This window comes from Talaromyces rugulosus, chromosome II (genome assembly GCF_013368755.1).
Source record: "Talaromyces rugulosus chromosome II, complete sequence".
Lineage (NCBI taxonomy): Eukaryota > Fungi > Ascomycota > Eurotiomycetes > Eurotiales > Trichocomaceae > Talaromyces > Talaromyces rugulosus.
In genome coordinates, this window is record NC_049562.1 from 110,618 (window position 1) to 138,592 (window position 27,975).

The following is a 27,975-nucleotide window of genomic DNA, read 5'->3' on the forward strand; positions in this document are numbered from 1 at the left end:
CGATCCTACTTGATATATGAGATTCCTATACACATTGAAGAAGCCATTTATGCATCAAAAGGCAGGATTGCTGGCAGCGGCCCAGCCGGCAGAACCAGCTTCTCCAACGGAAAGCCATGCACTTTGCCCACGGACGCGGCATACCCCCTCTTATACTGTGACAACATAATTAGCTTTGTTTGAATTAGGATTTGAAATTAATCTTACTAAATCTAATGTCGACGTCTTCTTAAACGCCCCTCCTCTAGTCCTCTCGGACTCGTCCCAGTACAGTAACCGCAACCACCGATGAATGCGCGGATAATCGTGGCGGATCATCTTAATATTGCACTTGAAAATCGAGTAGTAGGCGACGTCAAAGCGTATAGTAGTGGTGTAGAGTCGGATGTCTGCTTCAGTGATGTGATCCCCAAACAAGTACGGCTGATGGCCAGGCTCGCCTAGGTGCTTCTCAACCCGATCTAGCCCTTCAAACAAGGTGTACACATTGGCATCGTAGGCTTCTTGTGATGTTGCAAAACCAGATTTATAAACTCCGTTGTTGATCTGGTGATAAACCCACTCATTCATAGCATCGATTTCTCCGCGCAGGTGTTCTGGGTACAGACCGCGTGGTCCGTCTTCGCGCAGTTCTGCCGGCAGCAGATCATCGAACTCGGTATAGAACATGCGAATAATCTCACTGCTTTCATTGCTGACAATTTTCTCCGTCTTCTTATCCCATAGCAGCGGCACGGTGTACCTTCCTTCGTATTCCGGGTCTACTTTCAGGTAGAGGTCCTTAAGGTAGTTAAATCCGTACAGCGGTTCTTTTTCGTCCGAGCCATCCGTTCCGTTAAACTCCCATAGTATTGGACCAAGGCCATGTCCGACCTTGACTAGCTGGATTATATCCTCAAGACCCTTTAAAGATCGGACGATATTCGTTCGATGCGCCCAGGGACAGCCAAGATTGATGTACAGCACGTAGCGGTTTGCCTCGGCCGGGAACTCTGCGGACGGAGACCGAGAGATGAACGAGCGAAACACGGAATCCTTGCGACGGAAATGGCCATCTTTGTCAGCAAGTTTTTTCATATCAGAGTTCTATTTGGCAGGTCCAGTTAGCAAGGTGTATCCGACAATGGTAAGCAAATATGTGAACGTACACTCTCCACCATGTTGTATACGGGGTGGCTATTCCACCACACAATTGTGTTACTAGCTTTCTTTGAAATATCCTCAAAGGGTATCAACAAAATAATAGAAGATTAATCAAGTACGAAATGGTCGAGTTAAATAAGTCGCGTCCTTGTTGATATGCCATGATGCAATCTGGATTACCGGATTACAAAGCAAAGCCGAGCTTCATCAGCAACGCGGGGTATCAATTACCAAATCTCGCTCATTTGACAAATGCTGTTCGGATTACCAAATGATGTTTTTTCATGGTAGCCATCGGATTTAAATTGTCTATAAGCGCTATGTGGGTCTCATATATTATCGTGGCTGTCACAGACTTACCATGGTCTGACCAGACCAGATTACAATACCAGAATGCAGTGCATCTATACTGTAAATACAGGGAAACAGAATCAAACAGGGTATCTAGGCTCTGTATTTGAACATTTCACCAGGAAATTCCGTTGCAGACACATATTGGCTTTCGGCCTACTCGCTAGAAACCCGAAGATTACTGGTGCAAAATACTTTGGTACTCAAGTCTGGCATATCATTGCTAATATACTAAATATGGCGTGTGGAATAGGATACTGTTATCAAAGGCCAGCTGAAGGTGCAACCGAATATAGATACTACGCATGGCCTTATCTGAAATACATGGCAATAAAAACAGACTCAAGAGCTTGTTTCCTATACATGATGAACTTATACTTGTAATAGGCGTAATGGGATAGGCATAGTATGGTCTGCTAGATCTGCGAATATCTATTTGGACAATAGAAATTTTATATTTTTATATAAATTAGAATTTTACCATAGCTTTATTCTTAATTAAGATCCTCAGGAAGTAGCCTACTTCAAATGTTACGATAAGCGGGCACATCAATTGACCTAGGGCCCATTTATATTTATTACTATTGATTACACCTTTATTTACACTATATATTGTAAGTGGCCAGTAAACCTTGATTTTTCCAAGAATCTAAATCTATGTTAATTCACAAAGCCCAAGTTTTCAACCAAAGGTAGATCACGACTGCTCTGTCCAACAAACACTTTGAATGTCCCTGATGGAATGGCCCACTCCTGATTAACTACATCCCATGACGACACATCTTTGCGCCGAAGATCAAATTTCACCGTGACCGACTCAGATGGATCCAAAGAGCGGGTTCTTTCAAACCCGCGAAGAACTTTCACGGGAATTGGTGTTGTGTCCCCGCTAACTGGGTTCGATGGGAATCCGAGATACAGCTGTGGCACTGCACGCCCGGCAACCTGGCCTGTGTTCTCAATGGTCACGTTTATACTAGCAACAACGGTGTACAAGTCAGCATTACCGCCGGGTGGAGGAAGATCTCCGTTTAGACTAGCTGGATAGGGCGAAATGTCGCTGCTGGTAGTCGCAATTTGAATGTTGGACAAAGAGAAGTTCGTATATGACAGACCGAAGCCAAACTCATACCGTGGTTGGATATTGCTAGAATCAAAGTGGCGGTAGTCAAGCATCAATCCTTCGGTGAAGTCCGATTGCCAAAGGTTTTGATCACCATTGTTATTATTTGTAAAATCCGCAATTGGAGCATTGTAGTCGCTTTCTTCGAAGGCTATTGTGTATGGAAGTTTCCCAGATGGATTAACGTCACCGTACAAAATGTCAACAAGAGAATTGCCTGCTTGGTCACCGGGAAGGTGAGCAGCGATGATTGCAGTGACCTTGTCCGCCCAAGGATGTACGTTAGGTACGGCCGAGTGACTTATCACGACTGTCTTGGGACATATAGCGGGGTTGCTGGTGACATTTGAAACCACCCATTCTGAGTTGTAATCCGGCAATAAAGTTTGTCGGTCTGCACCCTCGCCAGAGAAGGCTTTGAGGAAGATTAGGCATACATCAGCAGCTGGATAGAGGGTATTCATCGTGTTTTGGTAGATGCCTTCGTTGTTGGTAACTGCTTGAACAAAAGCATCAGGACTGCGCTGTTTAATTGCTTCCAGGGGTGAGATTAAATTTGTCATTCGCCCAGTCCCTGAGCCACCACCAACGGCCAACACCACATTAGTATTGTCTGGCCAATATGGTCCTCCAGTTGCGCCCACAGCATCGTTTCCTATCACAATAATACGACCTGGGTTCTTCAGCGGGAGTAAATTGTCGTCATTCTTGAGAAGAACAGTGCCTGCCGCGCCAATTTCCCGGATAAAGGCACTACTGTTGCCGCGTACATCTCTGTTGATGTCAGACAAATTGCCTGTGTTGAAAGTATAATCATATGTTGGAATATCGGCTCCCCAGGTTTGACCCCCAATCTGGGCCGTGTCAAGATCGACAGTAGGATAGTTTTCCTGGTTAAGGTAGAAGTATGGCGTTAAAACTCGATTCACCATGTCATCAAGGCGCCATTCGGGTAATTCTCCATTTTGTACCAGGGAAGTGAGGTTATAGCCAAATTGTGATGTATTTCCAGAAAGTGGCCCGGGCATAAGCATGTCCAAACCTGGCTGAATGCCAGGCAAAGCGTCCCCATGCAAAGCCCACCAATCCGTCATAACATAACCTTGGAAGCCAAGTTCTGTCTTCAAAAGTTTGTCCATGACCGCGTCGTTATTGCAGGCATATGTCTCATTGACTCGGTTATAGCTGCACATAATCGAGGAGACTCCACTTCGCACCCCCTCTGCAAAAGGCCACAAATACATTTCATGCATCGTGCGATCATCGATGTTGGAAGATACGGCGTCTTGCATTTGGCCGCTACTATCCCAACTTGGACTCCGTTGCGTTTCTTGTTCATTGCCAATCAGGTGCTTTCCGCAAGCTATTTTTTTTTTTAAAAAAAAAGAAAAATTATTAGCTTCACTTTATGAAATGTACTTTATGGAACGTATCGGTCAATACAAACCTTGCACACCTTGGGACTGTGTTCCCTCAATTGTTTGGGAGAAGGCAACTCCTGTTAGATAGGGATCTGGAGAAAATCCTTCCCAGTTTCTTCCTCCACGAGCAGACCGACCAAGCGGTCCAGCCACAGGTCTGATGCGCAATTAGACTTGGCCTTTACGAGATAAATGAAAAGATCGAAGAGGGAATAGAAAGAGAGGAAATACCCTAGGATGATATTTGCACCCTTGGCTTTAAACTGAGCCGCAATGCGAGCACCACGTTGGTACATCAAGTCCCGGTCCCATGTTGCCGCGGTGGATAATCCTGCTGGAAATACACTTGAATAGCTGCTTTGTCGAAGCGAGAGAGGCCCATCCTGAAGACAGAGGCCTTTAAATCCGACCCGAGGTATGGCAGGAATGTTACCCACGCAGGGCCCGTTGACACCAGTCACAACGAAAGCCTTTTCGTCAAGGTTCAGCTGAGCCGTAAGAGATGACGCTTTTTTGAATGCGTCTTCCCAGCCTCCAGTACCGGTTGCATTTGCTTCCTACTAATTTAGCTTGTTGCTACTCTTGTGGCAGTGGTTATCTTACGTGCTGGAAACTCCCCTTGGCCATGTACCAGATTCGGTATGAGAGCTACAATGGCAAGACTTGACCAATACATGATCAACTTCCTTTCCTCGGTCCGGGGTTGGATAAATCTATGTGAAGGCTATAATCCCCTCTGCATGGTTTAAGGGAATTTCCCGATGCTTATATACAACCTTATATTCTCACAACAAAGACGGTGTTTCATTTTCACTGTCCCCACTGGTTACTGGGAAATGAGCCAACTCATGTAAGAGGCTTGATTTACTGCGTATTTTGGCGTTAGGCCTGCTATGATCAGGCCTATTATAATAGTAGACCTAACGCCATTGATCACAGGGTGATGGTTAGTACTATCAAATCGCATTAAATTTGGAAGGTAATCGTGCCGCCACATCCATCCTGTTACACATACCTATATGTTGAAAGTCACTTCAGAGAAAAGCCTAAGAAAACACGACCTGATCATACTTCAATTTCGAATTTCAGTTTCTTTTTTATAAATAACTACGTAGAGGGAGTATATGCCACATAGTTAGGAGCAGCTAGTCCCATCAGGCCCCCTAAGTAGAAGTTTGAGGTTACATATTTGGTTGGGGGTACATTGCCAAGAGGTTACATTGAATGTTGGAAATTGGCAACTTCGTATGAAAAGTCAAGCACAGGCGCACTACAACATTGGTGGAACTTCTGTTATTCTAGTTAGGTGGCCTAGCCCGACAGAGTGACGAATTTTAAGTTAAAACGCTATCGAAATATTTTAATTTTATAAGTAAATTATACAGTAAGCCGAAATGTTGTCAAAACGCGTATAAAACACTTTCTACATGTAAATGATTTCACAGCATTTTAATAAGATTTTGACGTAGTATATAATTTACTTATGGAGTCAAAATATATTTCACTAGATAAAAAATAATTACTATATAAAGGTAAGAAGTTAAAGCTAAGAGCATAAATTTGTATATTAAAAAAATATTCTTTAGAACAACATTGTGTTATTATTATACTCATCAATTGATAAACAGTGCACGTAGAAAAATTAATATTGGTACACACACTCTTAATAATAAATTTGGAAGCAGTAAATGGTCGCTTTATTCGGTCTTATCGATCTATTTAAATTTTGAATCCGCTACATGGTTCCTTTTTTTTTGAGAGTGTATTATTGTTTGTGACAAGTCTTGCAAATAATCCGAAAAGTTGTGGTCCACCTACACGTTATTCATCACTCTTCATGATATCTAAAAATATGCGTAGAAAGCTTCTCCCCCTTCGAATCAAATCTTTGCGGAAACACGTTGAACAAACCATCACTATCTCGAGGCTCATAGTCCAAGGTAGCAGCAGCTTGGATGAGCACATCTAGGCCATAGTTTTCCTTGAGCCAGTGGGCAACCATGTCCGTCGCCGCAATCGCCCCAGAGCCTGTCCAGATGTTGCCGTCGATGATCCACTTCTTCTCGCGTGTCCAGTTGACTTTTGGCCAGCGTTTCCTCACCCATTCGTATTCTATGTTGTTGACCGTGGCCATCCTCCCGTCCAGAGCGCCTGTGGATGCGACGAGGCTGGCACCAGTGCAGGTTGTAAAGAGGAGCTTTCCAGCAGCAACGTGTCTTCGGATCAGATCAGCGTGCTTGGGGTGTAGGTCAAAGGTCCCAAGGTACGGCCCTCCAACGAGCAAGATATCCAGCTCGGGACACTCATCCACAGTTGTTGTAGGGACAATCGTCATCTGGCTAGTACCCAGGTCGACGGGATCTTTGGTCACGCCAATGTGATGGAACTCGAATTCTGGTGCTCGAGAAATGAGGTCGTCGCCGATGGGGACGTAGTCCCGAATGGTTAGGAGGGCGCTCTTGCTGGCTGAGGCAAGAAGATCGGTGGGCCCGGCTGCGTCGACCACTTGGTAGGCAACGGCGAGGATGCCAAATTGGATAGGAGCCATCTTAGTGCTGAGGGTAGAATGGGCAGGAGTTGTAGGCCAATGTGAAAGAGCAGCTTGACGTTGTTATGGGAAACGACTAAGGAGTTCCCTAGGGATTGTTATAATGCGAGGTTTTGCAAGCATCAATATTCGTAAGCCGCCCGGTTGTTGAGTTTTTCCCCACTTTGTAAGCATCTCTTGTCAAATTTATAAGCAGCATTTGCCAACTTTGTAAGCTACATTACGTAGCATAAGTTGGATGTTGATAATCAATAACGACGATGCCGAAGTTGGTACGGATATAGAAGTGGGTCATTACATCAAAGCCGACGGACTCCCTATTGGACAATGCGATGTGGGTGTACATGTATCATGATGTATGCTTAATCGATCCGGCGATCATGGCCTAGACCCCTAAGGAGGTAGATTATTACTGATTTTACAAGGAGGTACTCAACGGGCGCTTGGCTTTCGCAAATGTAGCCAGTTTCCTTACGATATATCTTATCACATGCCACTGGACTGGGCGAAGGGAAGAGGAAATATTCTCAAGAGGACAGTGAACGATCACGGCGGTCACTGTTCCTAGCTTGCTACTCAACGATAATCTGGTCATGGTTCGGGGATAAAGAGGTTTCAGGAACAAGAGAGTTTTTATATTGATTGACTAAGCAGTCTAAGCGAGTGTAGTAACAAAATAAAATTTCAGACTTCCAGGGGCAAGCCCGCCTTCAGAACTGAGGCCACTCCCATGGTATGTCACTGGCGTTTCCCCATCCTATAGTCATCGTTGCCCATACATCGTGAAATAGAGGAAGAGCCTTCGGCTCACTAGCGTCTGATAAATTCGTGAAGTTTTGGTCCCATTGTCCCACGGATGTTCTCAAGCTTCCGTCCATCACAGGGCACCCGAAAACCCTGCTTCGTGGGGTGACGGATGGTGGTCCTCCAAGTGAGCCCAACCGACGGTCGTATTTCAACTTAGCAAGGCCCAGCAACGCGCGACTAGCCGACAGAAGATCGTTTGAAGCTGTGTCGTCTGCACCATGCGACATTTTAGATAGGAATTGATCCAGTTGAAGTTCGGAGCGGGCACGCGCCGAATCAAAATCAGGATATAGCGAAAGCGGGAAAGATAAGCGGAACGACAGTGTAAGAACCATAATGAGCCGAGTCCAGTCGTTTATTGTAAACGAAAGGAGCGTCGAATCTTCTAGTTCGCCCACATAATCCAGCAAAGCTCTTATCTTTTTCGTAGCACTGCAGATCTTGGATAACGGTGGAGGAAAGGAACTTGTTTTAGCAGACAAGTAACTCTCCGCTACGGGGAAGACGAGTAAGCTACCGCAGTCAAGGAATACATCGACAAACATCGCCTGCATTCGTGTCACTCCTTTTCACTGCATCAGTCTCTCTCCTGCACGTCCACATTCATCCAGATTGACGTACCCATTCCCATAATCAAGTGGTTGATGCTATGCTGCAATTCCTGATATTGTTGTTCAAGACCAATTAAAATCAGTTGACTATTTTGCACTGTTAGCACATCTCTCTCATTGATAGCCTTGGATGCATCGAAAAAAACACTAGACAGGCGGACTAGGGCCACCAGCGTGTTGTCGCCGTCGACCTGGGCGTTGTGTTGGAGAATGTCGATGGCGTTCCTAGCCCAAGGGGGGCAGTTGGTAGGTAAATCTCTCTCCCCTCTCCATACAACAATATACCTAGGCTCAAAAGTAAGAATCGGTTGCATAATTGAATTAGGACATTGCACCTTACGTAGAAACAAGATACATATAGGCGAGATATGTTCGGATCTTCTCAAGTTCATCGTCTGTCACTTCCCGACTCAACGGATTGGGCATCGCGAGGAAGTCTTCATCCAAATGAAGGTCGTGAATAAGATCAGCGGCGATTCGCAAAAAGCGAACTAGCTGCCCGTTTTTGGGCCGCAAGTGAAAAGGATACCTTGTGACATGAGACAGAGATGCATAAATATAGTTCAACTACCAGACATACCATGCGCAGTAGATTAATAGGCCCTGAAGTAGCTCGAGACTCTTCTCCCCACCAGACACATACTTCAGACCTAGAGCTTTTCGAAACTCGTCATCATATAATGCGTGTTTATGCACCATCTTCGATCCCGAAGCCACGGTCAAGATAGACAGAAGAGTGAAAGGTTTTGTGGTAGCAAAATAGGAGATAGGAGAGTCGTCGGGAAAGACGATGAACGGTAGGTAGTTAACCATGGACTTGAAGGTATCCAGGAGAGATTCTGCGGATGCTATATCGAATAAAGGTTGACGCCCGATGTCGGAAATTGGATGAGATTGATTTGACGAACTTGAGGGGCTTGGGAGGTTGGCTGATGGGCTTGCCCTTTGCGACTTATTGATATGATCTTCCTCACTGAGTACGGCATCAAGAGCCTGATCATGCATCTCCCGCAGAGTATCGAAGCTATTATTGAGATGCGCCTGGACTTGCACGGTGTAGTTTATGCTAAAGGTGCCACGATGGCCGGGTGACTGCGGCGAGGGTCCAGTGTCTCCCGTTCTAGATAGGGGAACGACGTTAAAAAATATCCAGAGGTAAGCAAAACATAATTCTTACCCCCATGTGCGTTCCCATCGGCGAGGCCGTGGCCTAGTACGAGAAATGCACTCTCTTTTCAAGGCGAGACATCTAATAGAGACTATGAGCATGAAAGGAAGGAAGACCCCAAGTTGTTTAATGTCAATGATTACCTTTCACACACCCCAGGCTGCTCACTGGCTTGGCATCTGACTTTGGCCACCCGACAATGCTCACACGCTGTAGAGTTTCGTTTCGAATTGCGAGTTCGGGTTTGTGGATTCATTTTTCACAACGTCGGACAGATCTAATCGAACCGCGCAAACTCCCAAAACTGATCACTTGAGTGCAAAGCTCAGCGGAAGGAAGTTGAGGGACGGAACGCGGAAAAGCGGTCAAATGCTGGTTTGTTCTCGTCCACTAGTTATTTTCTTCAAATTCCTTGCTTGAGCCCGGTGAAATTGAGTTCGCTAGGGATAGTTTACCGCAGACGGCCAGTCAACGAGGTTGTTTTGTGAGCAACATCCGATCCCCACGCGGATATAGCCCGTGGAGATTACCTAATCGGACGGTCTCTTGTCTGTAACGAGAGCCGAGTTCGCTTGGCTCTCCGCGATATCTACGGATATCAATATTATTATCAGCCATGCTACTACGCCAGGCTTGCGTCGGCGGATGCCGTATAAGTGTAGAGAGCGTCTTCCATCGATGTCGTCTGCTTTCTTGTTTTTGTCAGACACTCTCTACCTTGCATATCATTGATATATCAATTGATATCTTAATATTTCAGAGCATCCACCTCCAGCGTCCAATAAGGCAAGATGGCCTTTGGCGAATCTCTTCATGACGTGGTCCGAGACGCCCCCTTGGGACAGCTCGTGCGCCTTTTCACCAACAATCGCCTTTTCCAATACCCGGAAGAACGGCCGGACTTCAAGCTTCCCGAGCCATGGATCCGTATGCTAAGCGACGCAGACATCGACAGGACAGCTCGGCCTGAGCTAGCTATGCCCTCAACCATATCCAACTTGAACGTGGTAGAGGTGGTGGAGGACAGCAACGCGGCCGAACTGGATATCGAGAGCAAGGAATTTCCTGAAGGCAAATCTACCCGTCTGACGCCAAAAATTACCAAAGACGGTAGTATTTTAGTCGATTGGTACTACGAACAAGATATCGCTAACCCGCACAATTGGTCTAACCTGCGCCGTGCGCTCCTCGCCTTGATTATATGCCTCTATACATTTGTGGTATACCTGAGTTCAGCCATCTACTCATCATCAACCCAAGGTGTCATGGAGAAGTTTGGCGTTAGCAATCTCAAGGCAACTCTTGGTCTCGCCATGTACGTGCTGGGATATGGCGTTGGCCCACTGCTCTTTTCACCTCTCAGTGAGATCCCTCGCATCGGTCGCAATCCTATCTATATCATCACCTTCGCCATATTTGTTATCCTCTCTATTCCAACAGCCCTAGTGAATAATTTTCCAGGCCTTATTGTCTTGCGCTTCTTGCAGGGTTTCTTCGGGTCACCTTGTCTGGCAGCAGGTGGTGCTTCGATGAGTGATATGTATAGCATGATAAATCTGCCCTTTGCAATGATTGCCTGGGTGGGCGCCATGTCATGTGGGCGTAAGTCTTCCTGCTGGTCATTGAAAATCTGCTCGCTAAGTCAATGATAGCCTCTTTCGGCCCTCTCCTCAGTGGATTCGCCGTGCCAGCGGAAAACTGGCGTTGGTCTCTATACGAGTCTATCTGGGCATCGGCACCGGTGCTTATCGCACTCTTTATCTTTATGCCCGAAACGAGTGGCCCTAATATCCTCTTACGCCGCGCCCAACGGCTACGCAAGCTTACCGGCAGTCAGAAATTAATGTCCCAGAGCGAGATTGACCAAAGTCACATGAATGTCTCGAGTATTGCTATAGATGCCTTGATTAAGCCGTTAGAAATTACCATAAAAGACCCAGCCGTTTTGTTTGTGCAGGTCTACTCGGGTATTGTATATGGCATCTACTATTCCTGTAAGTGTCCTGCGACTGAACACAGTCCTTTAGCTAATCGTACAGATTTTGAGGTGTTTCCACTTGTCTTTCCCGTTTACTACGGTATGAATCTAGGCGAAGTTGGTCTCGTCTTTATCTGCATCGCCGTTGGATGTATTTTCGCCATTATCGGTTATGGCTCATTACTGTACTTTGTGATCACCCCACGGATCAAGAAGGTCGGCATGGGCCCACAGGAGAACGTTCTCTTACCTGGTTTACCTATATCCTTCGGTCCTCCCCTTGGCTTATTTATGTTTGCCTGGACAGCCAGGGCTTCTATTCACTGGATCGTCCCTACTATTGGCGTCACGATCTATGCTGGCTCAATATTCACCCTGCTGCAGTGTATGTTCCTCTATATCCCACTCAGCTACCCTAAGTATGCTGCCTCTCTATTCGCCGCAAACGACTTCTTCCGCAGTGCACTGGCCAGCGGCAGCATTCTCTTCGCACATCCTCTATATCATAATCTTGGGTTTGCCAAAGGCACGAGTGTCCTCGGTGGCTTAAGCATTATTGGTATCATAGGGATGTTCCTGCTGTACTTCTACGGTGCCAAGCTCCGAGCTCTCAGTCGGTTTGCAACCTACACGAAGGATTAAGCTAAATATGTGTGCATCTTAGACTCTCCGACTTCACTCGGGTCCAGTCAATTATGCTACATTCGAATCCGGACTATTAATCCGTTGTGCATCTCTTCTCAGTTAATTTCCCCCCTTCTTTCATCGACTCACTCACGTACCTCTGTGTAAAATAGAATAGACATAGACAATCTTTTTGTTTCTTAGTCTGCTGTTGAGTATTATGTAACTAACATTTGTGACTATCTGAGGCGAGGTGAGGCGAAATCTGTATGTATTTAGGTTTTGCGTCTTTCTTAGAATAACTGCTATATTTTAGATATATATAGTACTAGAGTATTTTCTGATAATAATATTAAGTTATAATTCTCAAGTTAAAGCGTTCAAATGTTAAAAGCTGGCTTATTTAAGGATGAAAAGGGATATTTTGAGCGGGTTAGCAAAATGGCGTGAAAAGAGTTCTGTAATCCATGGCAGTACTCATATGTCGACTGATCAGCACTATTAATCCCAAATTGGCCAGGAATCCGACCCCAAAATCACGTAAATACCGAAATCTAGGAAAGTTGAGGAATATTTTTTCCACACTTCACTTAACTAGGAAATAATTTAACCTGTTTTGTACACTGCCCTCAGAAAAGCTGATGTGGAATAGTTGGGAGACGGGTGTTGGTTGATGTCAAGTAAAATTATTCGTCCGTGGGCTCTAGGTCGGCCAACTGGTCGGGGGTCGACGCCGGAGATTCCCGGTTCTCCAAATGACCGTGTAGGCAGATTGTTACTCTTTCTACCGGCGAAATCGGCAATCAGCCCATGATCTATATTTGCCTTTACAATCTGAAATATGGTTTTGCGTTTCTTGTCTAAATGGATTTTGATTCTAAAAGTACATATGTAGACCCAGACATAGCATATTGTTGAAGTTTCTCGACGTACCCCTGTTCTGGTGTCACTGGAGGGAGCTTAATTATGCTTATTTCGGTCGACCAGTGATTTTGGAATGGTCAGTTGACATGTGTTTAAGAGTTGCCAGCGTTCAACTGAAAGGGCTGGGGTTAGCAGTTTCCGCCCCTTTCAATTTCCATGCGCAAATATTAATGTAACCATAAAAGGGCCATTTCAATCAAGGGCTTATCTCAACTAAGGAGATGCGGTGTCATTTGTGAAGTATAAGAAGAGTTGAGAAAGTCTGGTGTTTGGGCATGTCATAATCATCATCTACATATGTACTACTTTCGCGTTTGACGGCACAACGATGTTTGGCGGAAAGCTCTACGTTCTACCAGCATTGGTCTTTGCCTTGCAAACCTTTGCAACCACAGTTGACTACAAAACCCTCAAAACAGACAAGGGAGATGGAATCCCTGACTTTAGTTTCTGTGGCTATCACGCTTCCGACGACCCTCTTCCACCGTCGGACCGGCAGCCCGCAACAATTATAAATGCCTCAAGCGGCGACCAAACACAGAGAATTCAAAATGAGTTGAATAAGATCTCTGCAGCTGGCGGTGGTGTGCTCGCCCTGGGTGCCGGGAAGTATCATCTGTCGGCAGGTTTGGTTATTCCAAATGGCACTGTGCTTCGTGGTGCCGGATCTGACAAAACTACCTTGCTACCCAAGGACGGATCGATGCACGTCATCACCATGGGATCCGATGATATAAATGATCCCAAATCCGGAAATTCGGTTTCTATCACAGATGACTATGTGCCTGTGGGTGCGACAAATGTCACGGTTGACAGCGCCTCGGGTCTAAAAGTGGGTCAGGATGTTTGGGTTCAGAGACAGGTCACGCAAGAGTGGATCGACGCTATGGGTATGGGTGATCTTGTGAGAGATGGGAAACATCAGACATGGCTTTCGGTATGAATTTATACAGCTTAGTAACTTAAATGATAGCTTGCCAACCACTAATATGCAGACATCATCTTTCGTTCAACAACCTCGGAAAATACAGTCCATCTCAGGCAAAGTCATTACTGTGGATATTCCGTTGACAGATACCCTGGACTCAGAATACATGAGTCCAGAGCTCGCGCCATACGATGTACCCGAGGGTCCGTCAGAAATGGGTGTCGAGGCCCTCAGCATGACGGTTGAGCCGACCTGTTCAGGCGTGGTTATCGATGACGATAGTTGCAGTGGCGCTGCAGTTTCATTTCTCTCTTGGACGGTCGATAGCTACCTGCGCGATGTGTCTCTGACGGGCTTCAACAATGTCATCGGTATCTCCAAGAATGCCAGACGACTGACGATTCAGAACGTGTCAATAACCCGCGACCATGCTACAGACAATGGCGCTGGGTATGCGGCAGATATCGGCATATCAGGAACACAGATTCTTGTAATTGACAGCAGCACGAATGGTCCGCAGGACGGGAAGTCGTTCCCTGTTGTCACCCAGTCACTTACACCCGGTCCCAATGCAGTGGTGCGATACCATGCCGAACAGGTTCAAAAGGGAATACAGCCACATGCTCGCTGGGCCCATGGGTTTCTTGTGGACAACTCTACCGTTACCACATCCTTTATCAACCGCGGTACTGATGGTAGCGGACATGGATGGGCAATCAATTCCGGCGTGATGTGGAATGTAGATGGTGATTATGAAGTCCAGAGTCCCCCACTAGGCACCAACTGGGGAATTGGATGTAATGGAGACAAGCAATCGGACAGTAACGGGACATTCGTTGCGCAGGGTCATACTATACAACCTGCGAGTTTGTTCGAGCAACAACTTTCCGACAGGGGTTTGGCATGACAAGAAAATACCCTCCGACGTTGAAGTGCGAAATAACGAACGGTTGATGTAGCTTCGTCTGAGATGCGGTGAAGATGAGCGAAATTGATATGGAGTTTGAACACAATCAATAGGAACAAGAGGCCTATACATGCAGTGGATTAATACAGCACTGATCAATCTAAACAAAGATATGGACTCTGTCTAGGTAGAATACGTGCAAAACCAAACAGTATATTTGTAACGCTAACAGTCCAACTACAAGATACTAAAATATACATCGAAAAGGAAGATAGAAATTGTTCCTTTAAATGACTGACTGGAGGCGTACTATTACAATATGTTATTGGTAGGATAGTAATAACCGCCCAGTTTCACCGAAATACGGATAGTTAAATCAGGTTTAGCGTGTGATATCAACCCCGAATCCGCCAATTAGAAAAGCAAAAAGAGGTGAACGCTAAACCTAAAATAGATAGCTATTGGATAGACAACAGCATCCGTGAAGGATGTCTGCACAAATCTAACTGATCTCACAAATCACACCTCCAAGCTGATATTTACAGTGCTATGATGCTTCCAAGCAAGGTCATCTGGGCGTAAAGCCAAGTTGAATCGTCACTTGCAATCATACAAGAAACTGTTGTGTACCAAGGGTCTGGCATTAAGGAAATTGGCATTGAAATATAATATACCTGTCCGGCCGTCTGCAAAGATACCATTCGTACTTGATATTAATAGAAATATAGAAAGTCCTTAGAAATTGAAAGAAGTTATTTAGAAAAGATTAAAAATAGAGTCACGTGATATAGAATTAAGGACCAATAATAACGCTGGGAGTGGGCCAGAGACTTGCGCTACGGGTGTCGCATCCAACTTTTCCTATACATATTTCTAAATGATAAGAGTCTTTCTATCAATTGATCTGTGGGGTTGACTGTGAGACTGTTAATTTCCCAAACGGAAAGGAAAACTTTTCCTTCTCCCTCAGCGATGCGATGAACCCCTTCATTCGATCATTCCAGTCGGGCGAAGCCTGGCATCGCATCGGCCTTGCCTCCGAGTTCCCCGATATAGCTCAAGATAAAAATGGCTGTCAGATAACACCCAGCTGCAAAGCTTTCAGAATCCCGCACACCAAAGACCAGGATCCAGTCGAAACAAGCATTGATCTACCAGGGGACCTCAAAGATCAGGTTCTCGTGTTCAAATATAAGGGCAATTTTCACGCCGTCGACCATGTATGAATTCCATTCCGGAACAAGTGCTGCTATGCTTGCGTCAAGCTAACTTGCCCAATCCAGCAATGCCCTCACTCGTCATTCCCACTTTCCCAAGGACGCATCTTCGACATTGAAGACTTTGGTATTACCCTCAGCACCGGGATTACATGTCCCAAACATGAGTGGTCCTTTGATATTGTTTCTGGCCAAGCGGATCGTGGCAACTACAAGCTCAAGGTTTGGGAAGTGCAGCTACGTGACCACCCGGTTTCTAACGCCATCGACAAGGAGGTTTGGGTGCGGCGGAAACCGAGGATCGGCTAGACAATCGTTTAATCGTACTAGACGGCGTCGATGTTCTCGTTATTAAATATAGAACCGAGATCCGATCTCGACCACCACCGACTGCATTAAATAGCCTCCATATCAACGCCCTTCACCAGGATTGACCTCCACAAACAGTAAATATTGGAGACTCATTCTCTTCCGCATAGGATAGGATAGCTTCTGCGTGGATAATTTACGGATGTGTTCGCCGAGTAGTCTATTCCTTTGGGATCCAAGGACTGTCCACCTGCGCCGGTTTTCCGCCTCATTGGAACCGATTCTGCTTCATTACTTCCGCCAGGAGCCTCGATATATGATCAATTGTATCTACAAAGAAATAGACTGTCCGAATGCTGACGTGTTTACGAATAATTTTGCAAGGTAATTTACGCTAATAGAATGTACACCAGGTCATGAAGCTATCAATTGATATATAATTCATTCGGAGTGCAGGAAACAGGAGAGATTGCCCAGTAGTGTTGAAACGAACAAGATGGAGAGAACACTATACCTCTTTTAAGCGAGAACATTCAATCCCGCAGATATCTGTTGTGCTTTAATTGAATCCATAAGTACATCGACATCTTTCTCTGTACTGTGCCAACTATTTCCAATGACTTCTTTGCTATGCGCACTACGAGGCTCGAAGACTGCCTCAAATGGAAGAGGCGATGAAACAAATCCCGATGTCATTGCCAAGTCGTCGACCTCCTTGATTTTACCATCTTGATCGACCGCGTGGCGAATGTTGAAACCCCAGAGGATGCGTGCAATGAGCAAGAAAAGTGAATTTTTCGCAATATGTCTACCAGTGCAGATGCGACGTCCATGGCCAAAGAAGTTCACAAATTGATCTTTTCCATCATCTGACTTCTCCAACCATCGTTCGGGAAGAAACTCTAGAGGTCGATCAAACTTATTCTCATCGAGGGCCATAGCCCAAAAAATCCCAAGGACCGTTGCCTCTTTTGGAATTCGGTAACCCATGTACTCGTCTGCCTTGAGGGTGGCATGCGGAACACCTCCCGGGGCAATACTACGCCATCGAAGACTCTCTTGCACAACTGCAGCAATATAAGGAAGGTTGGGTTCATCCTCTAGTGAAGGAAGTCGGTCTGGACCAACAATTTCATCCAGTTCTTTCTGTGCCTTGATGATAAAGTCCGGATATGAAAGAGCGGCTAGAGTGAACATACGCATCTGTACCGAGGTAGTATCAAAACCTGCATCAGCCAGAATACCTAAGTTGTAGGCTAGTTCAATCTCTGACATCGGATCCGATTGTTTAGATTTCGAGAACTCCTTGGTCCAGTTCCAACCCTTGCTAGCGAGCCCGGTCTGCATGTTGCCCAGGTGGAGTGCTTTCTCAATCTGGTAAAATTTTTCGGCTGTTTTTTTCCACGGTGCCAGGCTGGGAGGCAAGTGGTTAAGGAACGGAAGCGCATCTACAATCCACGTGCCGACACGGCCTGCATATCCAAAGTTTTCCTGCACTTGGTGTGCATGATGCAGCATTGGCTCGTTGCCAGTATGTAAACGGATGCCATACGCGAGACTATAAACCAAACTTCCTGCATAACGTTCGTACACCTTTTGAAAATTATTCGTCGACAAGAAATCAAACAACAGTTGCTTGCTTTCTAGATCCTGCATTGGATAGTAGGTTTTCGAGGCACGGGGGCTGAGCACGGGCGCATCAAGACGCTGATGGAGTTTGTATCGTTCGTCATAGCGGCGGAGGAGGAGGTGCATTCCTTTCGTCAGGTTTTCGCCGGCCATAACCAGCCGTGGTCGGTCACTGTAGATATGTCCTCGTTTCTCCAAGAGCTCTCGAGCGATAGTAGCATCTCCTATGAATATGACCGTATTGCCACCAAATTGAGCGCTGACAATTGGCCCGTACTGTTTGATCCATTTCTGATAGGTCAACCATGGAGCATCGGTAGGTGCTTGGTGGAGGTTTCCAATGAGCGGAAGACGAGGGGGTCCTGGGGGAAGACTTCTATCTCGTATGCGTTCATATAGGACCCTGAGAAATACAAGGCCGAGAACCGACCAGATAACTATATTGGCCGACATCACATACGATGAGTATAGTCAGCGACAAGGGACAGGGGGGTGTTCTCTAAGCCGGGAGGATTGGGTGTAACAGTAGAACTTGTTGGAAAAACAAATAGCAAAAGAAATTAGTAAAAGAAATTAGCAAAAAAGGAAAAAAAATGGAACCAAATGGTATTGGGAGCCTTTAGTAAGAGAGCCCGCCCCCCTTTATAATAAGAATGCTAAGTTTTGCGTCTAACTTGCTAAAAATTACTCATGAATAATGAGTCCACAGATTTGTTATTAACCAAAAAACCGAAATTTATCCCAGCCGTCAAACCACCACAGAGGCTCTCCATCATTGGGATACGCAGGAACTACCAGTGCCATTTAGCAACTCCACAAGTGGAGATGTAGGCGCGGGTATGGGTTTGCTTGCGACGCAATTTACTTTTATAGCCCCAGGATATACGGCCTCTAGGCGAATACTTCCAACGTTCTGACGGGAACGGGCCGCTACTGGGTTATGTTTTAAAAGTATATCCATCCACTCCACAAATAACTCAAGTTTTATTCAGGCGGACTAATAGCTAGCGGTGTTTGTACTAGTCGGCGAGTCGGGTTGCTTTTCCTGAAGCAACGGCTAATCACACTTATGTCAACGGCTATCCAGTCGGATGATGCCTTTTGAAATCCGACTTAGTGCGACAACTCCACTTTTATAGAGAAGTGGCAAAGAGCATCCAATGGTTGCAGGTTATTTAAATCCCAACGGTGTTGTTCAATTTCCTCTATCCGACACGAGGTGCTACGATACATATTTAAACCCACCACATAGTTTCCTATGAACGTGTAGGTAGGTAGGTCCATGGGCAGTCCATGCAAAGCACTCCTGACCTGTGATCGGCAATACTTCAGGATGGTAAAAATACCACTAATTAACAGCTATAAGGTGTAAAAGGCTCCCAAAAAGGCTAGGGTAACCCTTCGGGAATCGCGATTTCTGCTCCGTAACGAAGCCCATTACTTGACTCGTTACCTGTGGACCGGGCATACTTGGCATTGGATTACCTACTACACGGGTATTTCACACCAATAGGATACGAGGTCTTTCTTCACCACAAGTTGGCGATCTGTGCGCAACTGTTTCGAGCTGTTGAACAATGGGTCTCTAACGCCGATCCCGCCTCAAAATAGGGCCGGCACGGTACGGGACCAAGCGCTATCGTTCCGTGTTATTATTACCGAAGCCCTTAGTTCGAAGTTAGTTCGAAGTTAGTGCGGTGCTTGCAGGCACGAAGCGCTGTCAGTCTGTTCTTAGCGTGGAGTACGTAGTCTGGCTGGATCAAATGCCCGTGCCTGGTTGCCGAAGTTGTGAAAAAAAAAAAAAAAAAAAACTGTTTCCCCTAGTGTACCTCGAGTATAAGCAGGGCCTCTATTATTAGGGCCAAATCCATGACACCCGATCTCCATAACGGCAAAAAGAAGAATACAGAAAATGGGACCAGTCAATAAACGGGTTACACTATTAAATTAACAAGCTTCTTCTACCCTGTACCGTAGGTAATAAGGACGACGTCTTCCAACCTCTTTCCCCGTCTTGTTCCTCGTTCCTTTTGTTGGGCTAGACAATTCACACCAAAAAAAGTAACAGAGCCGCGAGAACAAACGGTATTAACGCTCCAACGTCTCTCTCTCGACATCAGTATTCATCCCTCGGCGGGTACCGCTGCGAAGACCGCAAGCTCGTCAATAGCTGGTCTACTTTACTACATCTTTTATATTGAGCATGACAAATGATTATCGTTCTACCTTGATAGCTGTTGGCTGGAGCCTTGCGGGGTTAGCTACGATAGTTGTCGCCTGTCGAATATATTGCCGTTTCGTTCTAACCAACAGAAAAGGATGGGAGGACGGCCTCATGATGTTTGCCTGGGTACGTCAACGTGGACTTCATCCTAGGGGAAAAAAGTTTGCCTCTTGAGTGGCAATGTTTTTCTAAAACGTTACATCTCTGACAAAAATTTACAGGCTGGTGCAATTGTCACAACGGCACTGGTTACGCTCAGTACGACTTATGGCTTTGGATTGCACTTTGACGCTATCGATAGCGCCGCCAATAAGTCTCTCGCTACCAAGTACACGCTGATCCCACCTGCCATATCACTCCTATCCGCAGGTGCGGCGAAAATTTCAATCGTGATCTTTCTCATGAGGATCCTGGGCTCCTCAGCCAAACTCCCGTACAAACTCATCCTCTACATTCCGACAATTATCATGATAGGCGCGAATATATTTGCCATGGTTGTATTGTTGGGTTATTGTACTCCTCCTCAGAAAGCGTGGAACCCTTCAATACCAGGGCATTGCATGTCAGCGGAAACTCTAGATATTGGTGGAAGAGCTGTTACTGGTACAACCCCCCCCTTTTTTTTTGTATCTCGCAGACTGACTCCAGCGAAAAGTGTATAATGCTGCCATGGACTTCTTATGTGCTTTTTTCCCTATCTACATGGTCTGGAGACTCAACATGAAAACACGGACAAAGTGGGGATTGGCAGTCGTAATGGGTGGTGGTATTCTGTGAGTGCATAATATCCTAATATCCTCTATATCAACCCCTTTATTCTACGATGAGCAAACATTAACACATCGTGTCATATTAGCGGTGCAGCAGCCAGTCTTGTGAAAGTTGTTATGATGAGTAATATCAAAAATACTTCCGATATAACATGTGAGCTTCCTTTATACATAAATCCAATACCATTCATTGAATATTCCGTGTTACTAATGATCAACAGATTCGTGGGCCCCCATTGCCTTATGGTATATGACCGAGGTATCTTAGTACCCCCCATTTTGATTAGTTGCAACCATAAACGATTCAAAAGATATATTTACTATTAACAGCAATGCTAACAAACCGACATCAGATGTTCGCCATTATTATCGCTGGCTCTATTCCTACGCTACGCCCACTGTGGAAGGTCATTCGGGGACTGCAATCTACTTCCCAGAGCAACCTATCTTCCGGCTACCGTTCCAACAGTCAGCCTATCAAGAAGAACTCTTCGAAATCCAAGGATGGAAGCACTCCAGCAGCTCCAGGACTGTATACGATAGCGCTGCGAGACCTTGACAAAGATGGGAGTGATTTGGAGTCGAACGGACCGAGGTCAAGTAGAGAGAGGATATTGTGATGTTTCATCAATAAGTACAAATTTCCTGCCGGCGCATTGAGATTTTTCCTTTGGCAAATAAGACTTAGAGTGGGAAGGTAGCAGAGTCCAAATAATACAGATTGTCCACTGATTTTAGATAATGTTCAGTTTCACTGTTAGTAGTGATAATAGTCTTATTGGTTATTGTAAGTAAACTGAGGGGAGGGCTGTTATATGACCTTAATCTTGAGACTTCTATATCCTTAGGACCCTCATTGAGACAACGTCTGGAGTTTTATCTAGAGTTTTATAGTGAAATTACTTTAATCACTACTAATGTTGATGTTTTTCGTTCAAGCCCATCTCGCATCCAAGTATAAAAGAATTAATCTATAAATAATAAAATGTCTCAAATATTAGGGAATGATATATCAAATTAATACTTAGATTAATGACTATTTTTATTATAAGTTACTATAAATTAAGTCACTTGTCTATTTCCAAATTATAATCCTCACAAGGGTTTACATATATCAATGAATGAATGAATCAGTCAATTAATCACAGTTATGTATTTCCAGATCACGATGGATTGCAAGCCAATCTAGTGTTGTTCACCGAGACATGCACTCAAGGAAACGCGTTATACGTTCCGACTCCCTGACAGGTCCCATCTACTTCAGTCTCATTAACATACTGAATTACCCTACCATTGGCTCCAAAGCGAATAATTTCTCCACTAAACCGATTGCTGGCGACTATTGGTTTCCAGCCGATCTTCTGCGGGCCGTGATAAGGGTCTTTTGCGAACGCAAGGATATGATCTTGCATGGTTCGGCTGACTTCAGCCTCGAATTCGCTGGTATTGGCTAGAGTAGTCAAAAGCCCGTAGGTTCCAAAATTCATTGGCACGTCGCTACCATGATACGCTCCCAACCATTTGAATGGGTTGAGATTTGGGTATGTCCCCGCGTGCTGATATCGGAAAACGGGGATGCCCAGCCGACTGCGTTCAATGGTTGAGTTGTACGTCGGACATATCCACATGGCAACATCGTACGCAAGAACAAGTGCCTGGTCTGGCCCCCTTGTTAGATTGCTAGGTAATGGGACCATGGAAGACATCTCGTTGGCAGTATTAGAGAGGATGGTCGGCCGATGGGCGACTTTGCCAGCGCGAGCACGCGCTTCGTAGTCCGAGAAGATGATTGACTCATCTACCACCGGTATGAAGTTGAGTGCTGGATGTTGGCCACTGTCTGCATACTGGCCGATAAGATTCTCAATCTTATCGAACGGCACCTGGCGCATGCACTCCAGCTCTGCAATCCCACCACTGTCATCATCAAACTGACAGCCAGATTTTTTTGCGACGAAGCTGAAGTTTGAGTAAGTCGTGTCGGTCACCGCAGGACTGGTGAAGACGGTTCCTGATTGAAGAAAGTAGGCACTGGCGATGGGTTCATCATAGAAGGCGTGGGCGTGAGCGTCGGCAGACATAGAACCAGCTGACTGACCCCAAAGTGTGATTTTGTCAGGATCGCCTCCAAACTGTACTATATTGTCCCGCACCCACTCAAGCGCAGCTCGCTGATCTAGTGTCCCTAAATTTTGTTCCGCCAGACCTCGAGCGTTCGGAAAGCCGAAAATATTGACCCGGTAGTTGATTGTAACGACGAGGTGCGACTGCGAACGTTCGATCCAGTCTGTTGGCAGCTGGTATGAGATATCTATACCGCCGGTAGAGAAGCCCCCTCCGGACATGAAGAACAGAACTGGCAATTTCGAATGAATTGTTGCGTTTGCGGGAGTCCACACAGCAAGATACAGGCAGTCTTCAGACGTGTTCGCTCCAGAAAGGCCAGATGTGTCGTTCTGGTTGCCATTATTGACAAGAGTGCCTTTTGCAAAGTACTGGTTGTTCAATGTTGGAATTTTTGACACGAATTGAGGGCACGATGGCGGGAAGTTGTATGAATCGTAGTGCTCTGTGGACAGGGGAAGTTTTTGCGGAGGCAACCAGCGGCGTGACTGGATTGGCGGCTGAGCAAATGCGATAGAGCGAAACTGCCGTGTTTTGGGGAACTTGGAGTCGATCAATCCAGTGTATGTTCCTGTGTTTGTTATGACAGCAAGACGATCTTTAGTGTGGTGGACGTGTCTACCGAGAACGGCGTCGGCCGCCAACACGATTATTGACAGTAATGTAAACTTCATATCGGGCAGTCAATATGAAAAGTATCTCATATAACCTCCTAGTATGCCAATGTGTCAGATACTTTACTTCAATTGTTCACCATGCCATTGGTTATAAAGCTATTCTGCTTGGTACCCCTTTATTCACTAGCCCCGAAAAAAATTGTTAGAGATTCCGGCGGCGACTCGGTCAATATTAAGTACCCTGAACCCTGAAGTTACATGTGGAGTAAACCGTATTTAGATGCTTAGGATGAAATCGTATTTCCCAATAATAATCAACAGACTATTCCTTCCCTGGATTAGTAGAAAAAGATTGCGAAGATCTGTGATGTCATAACCCGAGCAGCCCAATCAGCGACTGTGTATGAGCGATAGAGTTCCCAGGCACATAAGATCATTTGTATCTAGTATTTATTTCCTTGGTGGAGACTTCACGCTAAGCCAATTACATCATCTCAGGCAAGTAGAAAAATGCCACGATCAAACAAAACAAACCGGTGCCATCCCAGACGTAGCCACACTTTCCGCCCTACATCCATGTCAGCAATGATTTACGCAAGGCTTAAAGGAAGACGAGTCCTACTATCGGGTTGAGCAGATAGCTTCCCAGGAAAATGCACAGAATCTCAACGATGTAGTACGAAACGCGTCCAGCCATTTCTATAGCTCTCTTTGTTCTATTATTCATTTAAAGCCCTAAGTAGTGAGTACTACAAGATCAAGGTACAGGTATTTAAGATTGTCAATGCATACACGATGGTTCACGGAATTCACCTTCAATGTTTATCATGTGACAATGAATACGTGACTTTTCATCTCATCAGAATAACAAATTAAACCTTATATAACCAGTTAGGATAAGGAGATCAAACCCCAGCCAGTTCATAGTAATAATAACGCCCCAGGCTGAATTGGGACCAAGCCAAATGACCCTCTAAATTCAAGTGTCTATCTATGGTGGATAATCTAATGAATTGAACCAACAAAAACTAACGAGATTCTCAAAGCAATCATAGGATGGGATAGACAGGAAAGATGTCGCGCCTATATAGTAGCACATATGAAGAACTAGCCGCCCAGTGAAATACCTATTTTCCCAATAAGTTGGGTGTCTACTTGAGGCCTGGTCTTGAGGTAGTCAACGATAGGAGTTATCGTTTTCTGCAAGTCGTGAATAAATCCCAGACTCTATTCTTGAAGGACGGAGGGCTAGCTGGGGCCTTCCTATGCGATGACCTTTAGAACCGTCAAACCCAGTTCCGATGATTATGGGTTAGCCTAGGTGTAGGGCCTTTCGATGCCCGCCAAAAGAGTCTGTTGGTTCCTTGAATACTCCATAGTAGGCATTAAGATAGCTGGGTTTTATCTTTGCAATAGCTTGAAGGACTTTACCGACATCCGTCCCCTTAGTACGTGGAGAAGTTGGAAGTGAAGGCCGGTGCTATTAATGAGCTAGGTAGGACAATTTTAATGTGAAAGATTGGTTTTAAACAGATCGCAAATTAATGGATGACTACGTTAGATTTTTGAAAAGACTGTTCCGTTTCAAGCTGAATAGAGAACAACGTGTTTGCCTTCTTTATATATGAACCTTGCATTCTATTCGATATTTTATATGCTGAAAACCATAAGCGAAAAACGATGAGTAACTTCAAACATCTACTTACCACAATATAGCTGACTAGTTATAGGTTATAGTGCAAAAGACTAAATATTAACCACCCAAGGCTTATTCAGTGATTTCGTCAAGTTAAACGTCGCGCCACTACCATCACCCAGAACTTTAGCGGATATGACTTGCAAATCGGTGCTATAACCAAACGTTCCGCCAAGTGCCAAACTGCCATTCTCATAACTGAAATTGATGTCGCTGCTGGTTGAGTTCAAACTCTTGCCGTCATCCAAGTGGAGGTATCCTGCTGCCCGGCCCGAATTGTCAGGGGCAATGAGTAACGTAAAATTCTTATTCCGAAGTGCAGCCGTAGTATTGACCGTGTCCGCATCGGTGCGGAGTGGTAAAATCGACCCTCCCCGAATATGAACTGGGATATCAGTGTGGCCGATATCAGTAAGTGTAATATTTGTCCCGTTGCCAATAATTCGCTGGCCACTCCAATAATCGTAGAAAGTATCTTCTGGTAGGTAGATGGTTACATTTGTTGCATCCTCGATTGTAACCGGAGACACCAGGATAGACGGCCCATAAAAGAACTGGTAGCTAATATCAAGCGTATTCGTGTCGTTTGGATATTGGAAGAATAATGGAATTATAGTGCTTGGAGATCCATCAACTGTTTGCTGATAGAACGCAGTGTAGAAGTAATCCAATAATGCAAATCTTGTGCTGATGGCTTTCTTCGCGGCTTCAGTAACCAATGGCCAAAGGTAAAATTCTTGAGCAACGGCATTATTCGCATTATGGTTTCGGTAAAATGGATACCAGGCACCCAGCATGGCCCAGCGGGCGCATAGGTTCACATGTGTGTCCTGGTTAAAGCCACACACATCAGAACCGACCATGGGCATTTGAAATATTGAGGCAAACTCTTGATGTTGCACAATTGAAAGTAAGTAATGGGACCATTTAGAATCATTATCGCCTGTCCAGTGTCCACTTTGGGCTCCGTCACCCGAAAATGTACTGCGCGAAATGATAAATGGGCGCTCATCCGGCCGACGATCAAGAAGTCCCTTTCGCGTGTGCGATATCATGCCAGATGCGTATAGATTGTGGATGTCATACTGTTCATAGCCCCCGTAATTTGGTGCCGATGGCCAGACAGTCCACCCCCAGAGGGTTCCATATTTAGCCTGGATTTTGTACGGTGGGTTGTCAAGGTCACGTCCAGGAAGGCCAGTCGAGTTACCCTGCGCATCTCTCTTTTCTGTGAAACTGGAGCTGGGTGGCTGGAAATCAGCAGGAAACCCGGGCAGTGGTTCCCATGATGTGCGTACATCAGGGGGGGTTGGAGCAGTCTCTGAATAGGGGTTGGAGCAAGGAGCACAAAAGTTGGCTGGCTGAAAACACGGCAAATTTAGCAACAGGCAAATGAGGATGAAAAATAAATGCGTACCTCATTCATATCTATCCAAACACCGTCCACGCCAACACCGTTGTCATCATCAAAGAAGCTCGCAATCTGGCCGCTCCAGAAAGACTGTGCATTGGGATGGAACCAATCCACATATCCAACGGGACCCGGCCACATCCCACCTACAAAAGTCTCCCCACTAGAATTTTTCATGAGCACATCTAGTTGAACGGCATTTTCCCACGACGCACTATCATTCAACGAGACAGGAGGGTCTACCATGAGTATGTACTGTTGTTGGTGATCATGCAAATATGTGACAAGTTCTTGCATTTTCTCCAAAGGAAATCGATCCGGGTCCAAGGTCCATGTTCGTCGTAAGTCCATATAATCGATATCAGTCCACATAGTTTCTAGCGGAATTCCAGCAATGGAGTAATTATATACCACCTCGGCGACCTCCATGACGTCCTGATATCCATATCTGCACTGATGGAATCCATACGTCCAGTAAGACTGAGCGGTAGGCTATGGCACGTTAGACGGTGACTTCCTCGAGATGAAAAGGGACTGAACAAACCGTTCCAATAATATTAGCATACTGGCGAGATACATCAGCAGGCTGAGGCCCAGACACAAAATAAAAATCTAGAACACCACCGTTGATGTTGTATTCTAAATATTGGCCGTTGGTATCCTGGTCAATCTTAATATCCATGCCGTTGCTATTCCATAAGAAAACTCCATGCGCTTGTCCATTTCTCATTTCAAGGTAGAAAGGATGACTCCCGTAGAGATTTTCATGGTTTGGGAGACCAGGGTTTCCCATATTCCACAACGTGCGTGTATAGTTTTTCGTCTCACGCCGGAAGCGGTCCGAATCCTCACCTAGTCCGTATATATACGGATCATCGGGCAGTTGCGTGCGGAGACGAACATACTGGCTTTCGAAGACAAGATTCGAGCCAGACGAATTGAATATAGTATCACCGGTAGATTTTCGCTGGACGCTGAAGGAGAAAGGATAACTTGTATAGGAAAAACTTAGATCGGAGGAGTCTTGGGTCGAATTTCCACCTGATGGCACCTCTAGAAAAGACGATGGTATTTGATACACTTCTAAGACTTCGTCGTAGATTTTTACATGTAGACGTGAGTCTGTGTTTGATTTATTAGTAATTTACCGCTCGTTATTCATGTATTGTGGCTTACCGGTCTGCATCTCAACAAGGAGCTTAAGATAATGGGCATCGCGGCTGTACAGGTTGCAAGCATCGCCAGCCAGATTCAAATCGGCAGTCAGCCGAGAGGAAGTCGAAACAACATTGCTCGCATTGTAGCCTGGGCAAGCATCGATTGATACTGCCACAGCCGTACTCAGGAAGAGCAGGGAGTGGACCACCCTTCGAAACATCTCGTTTCTTATTGGAGTACCGACTAAGAAATCAAGTGAGTTATTTCACATTTCATGAAAAAATTTC

General features: G+C 45.4%; 11 protein-coding genes across 11 annotated transcripts; 4 read left to right on the forward strand and 7 right to left on the reverse strand.

The window, feature by feature from the left end:
- Positions 1-47: 47 nt before the first annotated feature.
- TRUGW13939_02497 (uncharacterized protein) lies at positions 48-1,160 on the reverse strand (the record flags this gene model as incomplete). Its single annotated transcript, XM_035485690.1, has 3 exons — positions 48-155; positions 208-1,086; positions 1,149-1,160. The coding sequence occupies 3 exons, from the start codon at positions 1,158-1,160 to the stop codon at positions 48-50; spliced, it is 999 nt and encodes a 332-aa protein (XP_035341583.1).
- Positions 1,161-2,154: 994 nt separating this feature from the next.
- Positions 2,155-4,665, reverse strand: TRUGW13939_02498 (uncharacterized protein; the record flags this gene model as incomplete). The annotated part of the gene is made up of 4 exons (XM_035485691.1): positions 2,155-3,980; positions 4,065-4,195; positions 4,270-4,595; positions 4,642-4,665. 4 exons carry the CDS (start codon positions 4,663-4,665, stop codon positions 2,155-2,157), a joined length of 2,307 nt encoding a protein of 768 aa, XP_035341584.1.
- Positions 4,666-5,866: 1,201 nt separating this feature from the next.
- TRUGW13939_02499 (uncharacterized protein) lies at positions 5,867-6,586 on the reverse strand (the record flags this gene model as incomplete). The annotated part of the gene is made up of 1 exon (XM_035485692.1): positions 5,867-6,586. One exon carries the CDS (start codon positions 6,584-6,586, stop codon positions 5,867-5,869), a length of 720 nt encoding a protein of 239 aa, XP_035341585.1.
- Positions 6,587-7,296: 710 nt separating this feature from the next.
- On the reverse strand, positions 7,297-9,428 carry TRUGW13939_02500 (uncharacterized protein; the record flags this gene model as incomplete). Its single annotated transcript, XM_035485693.1, has 6 exons — positions 7,297-7,958; positions 8,015-8,289; positions 8,345-8,533; positions 8,585-9,124; positions 9,182-9,253; positions 9,316-9,428. 6 exons carry the CDS (start codon positions 9,426-9,428, stop codon positions 7,297-7,299), a joined length of 1,851 nt encoding a protein of 616 aa, XP_035341586.1.
- A 535-nt stretch (positions 9,429-9,963) lies between these two features.
- On the forward strand, positions 9,964-11,792 carry TRUGW13939_02501 (uncharacterized protein; the record flags this gene model as incomplete). The annotated part of the gene is made up of 3 exons (XM_035485694.1): positions 9,964-10,774; positions 10,825-11,166; positions 11,212-11,792. 3 exons carry the CDS (start codon positions 9,964-9,966, stop codon positions 11,790-11,792), a joined length of 1,734 nt encoding a protein of 577 aa, XP_035341587.1.
- A 1,234-nt stretch (positions 11,793-13,026) lies between these two features.
- On the forward strand, positions 13,027-14,533 carry TRUGW13939_02502 (uncharacterized protein; the record flags this gene model as incomplete). The annotated part of the gene is made up of 2 exons (XM_035485695.1): positions 13,027-13,635; positions 13,694-14,533. The coding sequence occupies 2 exons, from the start codon at positions 13,027-13,029 to the stop codon at positions 14,531-14,533; spliced, it is 1,449 nt and encodes a 482-aa protein (XP_035341588.1).
- Positions 14,534-15,510: 977 nt separating this feature from the next.
- TRUGW13939_02503 (uncharacterized protein) lies at positions 15,511-16,059 on the forward strand (the record flags this gene model as incomplete). Its single annotated transcript, XM_035485696.1, has 2 exons — positions 15,511-15,753; positions 15,817-16,059. 2 exons carry the CDS (start codon positions 15,511-15,513, stop codon positions 16,057-16,059), a joined length of 486 nt encoding a protein of 161 aa, XP_035341589.1.
- A 519-nt stretch (positions 16,060-16,578) lies between these two features.
- Positions 16,579-18,141, reverse strand: TRUGW13939_02504 (uncharacterized protein; the record flags this gene model as incomplete). Its single annotated transcript, XM_035485697.1, has 2 exons — positions 16,579-17,027; positions 17,259-18,141. 2 exons carry the CDS (start codon positions 18,139-18,141, stop codon positions 16,579-16,581), a joined length of 1,332 nt encoding a protein of 443 aa, XP_035341590.1.
- Positions 18,142-19,891: 1,750 nt separating this feature from the next.
- Positions 19,892-21,302, forward strand: TRUGW13939_02505 (uncharacterized protein; the record flags this gene model as incomplete). The annotated part of the gene is made up of 7 exons (XM_035485698.1): positions 19,892-19,944; positions 20,002-20,038; positions 20,134-20,515; positions 20,568-20,685; positions 20,769-20,836; positions 20,904-20,941; positions 21,036-21,302. 7 exons carry the CDS (start codon positions 19,892-19,894, stop codon positions 21,300-21,302), a joined length of 963 nt encoding a protein of 320 aa, XP_035341591.1.
- A 591-nt stretch (positions 21,303-21,893) lies between these two features.
- TRUGW13939_02506 (uncharacterized protein) lies at positions 21,894-23,480 on the reverse strand (the record flags this gene model as incomplete). Its single annotated transcript, XM_035485699.1, has 1 exon — positions 21,894-23,480. One exon carries the CDS (start codon positions 23,478-23,480, stop codon positions 21,894-21,896), a length of 1,587 nt encoding a protein of 528 aa, XP_035341592.1.
- Positions 23,481-25,169: 1,689 nt separating this feature from the next.
- On the reverse strand, positions 25,170-27,908 carry TRUGW13939_02507 (uncharacterized protein; the record flags this gene model as incomplete). The annotated part of the gene is made up of 4 exons (XM_035485700.1): positions 25,170-26,480; positions 26,537-27,022; positions 27,075-27,652; positions 27,707-27,908. The coding sequence occupies 4 exons, from the start codon at positions 27,906-27,908 to the stop codon at positions 25,170-25,172; spliced, it is 2,577 nt and encodes an 858-aa protein (XP_035341593.1).
- Between the last annotated feature and the right edge of the window lie 67 nt (positions 27,909-27,975).